Here is a 4787-nt window from a genome sequence, read left to right as displayed (position 1 = left end):
CTCCCTAACCCCAACCTCTAGTCAGGTTAATAAACCCACACAAAACTGGATTTTCTTTGTTTTTGGATAAAATGTTGAAGGGGTGAGTCTCACATGCAGATTGATGTAATCAAAACAAGACACAAGGTAGATTCAAGAGTGGGAGAAAAGAAGCACACATGAACATGTTTGTATGATATGTAGGGAGATAGCAGTGGGTACTTTAAACAGGTGATCACTGAGAAACGGGATCAGAGACAAATTTACCTATATATGTAAAAGATAGAAGCTGACCAGGTGATATCTGGGTTATATATGGTTTTTCTGCAGAGGTCTGAGAACGTTTCACATTTTCCTGTTTGCATATAAGACACACAGTAGTACTAATATAATAAAGTCTAGTACAAATGATTTATGCAAGTTCTTATAAGACCTCATTTGCTATTTGCCTCATTGATATACATTTCTAAAAATATTCCAGGGAATATGGGAGACATATTTGCCTCTCAAATTTGCTTAAGACCATTAACCTCCTGTAATTTTATATCACTATATGTCCTATACACATATGGATTCTAGTTCTTGAGAGGCTGTCTTTGACCAAATCTCATAATCTGAAACAGTTTTCTCAGGGCCTTCTTCATCTCCTTATTCCGGAGGCTATAGATCAAGGGATTGAAAAATGGAGTCATCACAGAATAAAATAAAGTCACAATTTTCTGGATCCCTGCTGGATTTCCTGCTGTTGGGCTCACGTACATCACCATGATAGAGCCATAGAATAGGGACACCACAGCAAGATGGGAGCCACACGTGGAGAAGGCCTTATGCCGACCTTCTGCTGAGGGGACCCTCAGCACAGATCTGATCACCAGAGTATAGGAGCTGGTAATGAAGAGGAAGGTGGAGAAAATGAGGACTGAGTTAAAAATGGCACAGATGATCTCAGTAGTAGGAGCTGGCACACAGGACAGCTTCATAAGGGGCCCTGGGTCACATAAAAAATGATCGATTATATTGGGACCACAAAAAGGAAGTTGGGAGATGAGGTAAACTGGGAGGAGAAAACAGGAGAAGCCACACACCCAGCACCCAGCTCCTATTCTGATGCAGTGCTGAACAGTCATTACTGTGGGATAGTGCAGGGGCCTGCAGATAGCAAGGTACCTGTCAAAGGCCATGGCAGACAAGAAGAAGGTCTCAGTGGTACCCATGGAGAAGAAGAAGTAGAACTGGAGGAAGCAGCCATAGAAGGAGATGGTGCTGGTCTCAGAGAGCAAGTTGGCTAGCATATTGGGGACAGTAGAAGTGACATACCAGATCTCCAGGAAGGAAAAATTGGCCAGCAGGATGTACATGGGGGTGTGGAGATGGTTGTCCCACCACACTGCAGAGATAATGCACAGGTTTCCAGTTAGTGTCAGGACATAGATTGCAAAGAAGAATGAGAAGAGGAGGATCTGAATCTCCCAGGAACAAGGGAATCCAAGAAGAATGAATTCACTCACAGGGTCAGAGTGGTTATTTTCAACTGGGGTTTTCATTTTTTTTTTTCTCTTCAAACTGCAATAGTAAGACATCACCATGTAACAAATGACTACATCTTGAGATGTCTTTCAATTTTCTTTATGATTCAATTGACAGCACAGTTTTAGATTACTTGAAGATATTTAGTGCTCTTTGCCCCAGTGATATTGGGAGGAAATAAGGAAGTTGGGGCTGTGGGTGCTTGTTACAGCTTTACCATCATGATTAACATGCTCATCATGGGCCATTAAACCCCTGCCTTTTTATGTGTCCTCAGCACTGCATAAAATTAAGATAGATGCTTCTTGTCATTCAGAGGATTTCAACCAAGTTCAGAAACATCAACTTAGAGTCAACCATTGCTATCAGTGAGGCCACCTGTGACCTCTTATTTTTGAAGATCTCCTGAAATCACACAATTTGCAATGTTACTTCCTCTCAGGGTTTGGTGATAGGCACAATTCTTTAAAGTATTCTTTATTTTTAGATTTGTTCCTTTTACAGTTAAAATTTTGTTGCTGAAGAGGAGTAAGCTTCTTGTTCTGTCACCTTGAATGAACATTTTAAATAAAAATAAAATAAATAAAAAATAAAAAATTATTTTGCATTTATTTTTTCATGTTTTTTTTCCAATTTATTTATTTTCAGAAAAACATTATTCATTATTTTTTCACCACACCCAGTGCTCCATGCAAGCCGTGCCCTCTATAATACCCACCACTTTTTAAATTTATTTTTTATTTATTTTCAGCATAACAGTATTCATTATTTTTGCACCACACTCAGTGCTCCATGCAATCCGTGCCCTCTCTAATAACCACCACCTTGTTCCTCCAACCTCCCACTGTTGTTCCTGCCACTTCAAACCCCTCAGATTGTTTTTCAGAGTCCATAGTCTCTCATGGTTCACCTCCCCTTCCAATTTCTCCCAACTCCCTTCTCCTCTCTAACTCCCCATGTCCTCCATGCTATTTGTTATGCTCCACAAATAAGTGAAACCATATGATAATTGACTCTCTCTGCTTGACTTATTTCACTCAGCATAATCTCTTCCAGTCCCATCCATGTTGCTACAAAAGTTAGGTATTCATCCTTTCTGATGGAGGCATAATAATACTCCATAGTGTATATGGACCACATCTTCCTTATCCATTCATCCGTTGAAGGGTATCTTGGTTCTTTCCACAGTTTGGCGACTGTGGCCATTGCTGCTATAAACATTGGGGTACAGATGGCCCTTCTTTTCACTACATCTGTATCTTTGGGGTAAATCCCCAGGAGTGCAATTGCAGGGTCAAAGTGAAGTTCTATTTTTAATTTCTTGAGGAATCTCCACACAGTTCTCCAAAGAGGCTGCACCAACTTGCATTCCCACCAACAGTGGAAGAGGGTTCCCCTTTCTCCACATCCCCTCCAACACATGTTGTTTCCTGTCTTGCTAATTTTGGCCATTCTAACTGGTGTAAGGTGATATCTCAATGTGGTTTTAATTTGATTCTCCCTGATGGCTAGTGATGATGAACATTTTTTCATGTGTCTGATAGCCATTTGTATGTCTTCATTGGAGAAGTGTCTGTTCATGTCTTCTGCCCATTTTTTTTTTGATATGATTATCTGTTTTGTGTGTTGAGGTTGAGGGGTTCTTTATAGATCCTGGATATCAACCTTTTGTCTGTACTATCATTTGCAAGTATCTTCTCCCATTTTCTTTTTTTATTTTTTTAAAGACTTTATTTGAGAGAGAGCAAGTGAGAGAGATCACAAAGGGAGAGGGAGAAGCGGACTCTCCACTGAGCAGAAAGTCTGATGCAAGGCTTGATCTCAGGAGCCTGGGATCATGACCTGAGCCAAAGGCAGACACTTAACTAACTGAGCCATCCAGGTGTCCCTAATCGAATGAGGTTTAGACTAAACACTAACGATCTCTTTTAACTGAGATTTACCCTAACTGGAGTACACAGGCTTCAGTCTTCAGTTGAAATTTATCACATGCAGGGAAAGTACCTCATGATAGTATTCTATATACATTTTGTCATGTAAAGTAAAAATAACTATGGTATTATATCACTGAAAGCATTGTGAGACTTGAATTATATTAATTGGAGATCTGTGCATAGACTAGTCATTCTCATTTCTCTCTATATATTATCTCAAGCTTCTATGTCAGAGTTTCTCCTGACTGACTTGATCTGTACATGTTGTCCCCAGGACCTAATCCCTGATATTTTTCCTTCTTCACTGATCCTCTTTCTGCATGTGACCTGCCAGTTAGCCCCTTGATATAAAAGCCAACCATCTATGCAAGATGAAGCCATATTTTTCTCTCCCTAGCTGTGAAGTCTCTTTCATAACCTGGATTTATCTGCTCAATTTCTTTCTCAGCATCTCCATTTGATATCTAATGAAACATGCTTATGATTAAACTTTTTTTGATTTTTCTCCCCTCAAACTGGCCAATCCTTCCTTTACTGCCATACCACTAAATTGCACCACCAATCACTCAGCTGTTCAGACTATACACTTTGGCCACATCTTTACCACTCCTCTCAATACTCTACATCAACAAGTGTTCTAGGCCTCAAAACATGCAGAATCTGAACAATTTTTAGCGTTCCTATCAGCTTTCACCCGGTGCATGTTATTCCCATTTTGACCACTACAAAAGCCTTTTAAATTGCCTGTTTCCATTTTTATATGCCTAGAGACTTACCCATATAGTAGCTAGATGACAGTTTTTAGAAAATCTGACCATGTCAACTACTAGCTTTCAATCTTTTATATATACTTAAAACCCTCCAGTTCCTGGGGCGCGTGGGTGGCTCAGTGGGTTAAGTTGCTCCCTTCGGCTCAGGTCATGATCTCAGGGTGCTGGGATGAAGTTCCACATTAGGCTCTCTGCTTGGCAGGGAGCCCGGTTCCCTCTCTCTGCCTGCCTCTCTGCCTCCTTGTGGTCTCTGTCAAATAAATAAATAAAATCTAAAAAAACAAAAACAAAAACAAACAACAAACAAACAAAAAAAGTTTCTTACCATAGCTAGGAAAGCCAATGAGGCCTTCTTCCATGTCCTCATTTCCTACCACTCTTCCCCCTACTGGGCTCACTCCAGCTGTGCTGATTCTTGACTATGCCAGGGGTGGCCCATATACAGGCCTGGATCACCCCTCACTCTATCCCTCTCTCCACCTGGCCAGTATTCACATGTCTTAATCTATTACTTTATTCAGATTTCTGGTAAAAATCAGAAACTCACAGAGGCCTTTCCCTACTTTAGCCCATCTTT

At 40.5% G+C, this 4787-nt stretch overlaps 1 protein-coding gene across 1 annotated transcript; it reads right to left on the bottom strand.

Moving 5' to 3' along the window:
- Positions 1 to 554: 554 nt before the first annotated feature.
- On the bottom strand, positions 555 to 1523 carry LOC122894632 (olfactory receptor 11H6-like). Its single transcript, XM_044232396.1, has one exon. It carries the CDS (start codon positions 1521 to 1523, stop codon positions 555 to 557), a length of 969 nt encoding a protein of 322 aa, XP_044088331.1.
- Between the last annotated feature and the right edge of the window lie 3264 nt (positions 1524 to 4787).

The sequence above is a fragment of the Neovison vison genome, chromosome 13, assembly GCF_020171115.1.
Source record: "Neovison vison isolate M4711 chromosome 13, ASM_NN_V1, whole genome shotgun sequence".
NCBI classification, from domain to species: Eukaryota; Metazoa; Chordata; class Mammalia; order Carnivora; family Mustelidae; genus Neogale; species Neogale vison.
The sequence above is the reverse complement of the archived record's forward strand: the minus strand, read 5'-3'. Positions and strand labels throughout refer to the sequence as shown.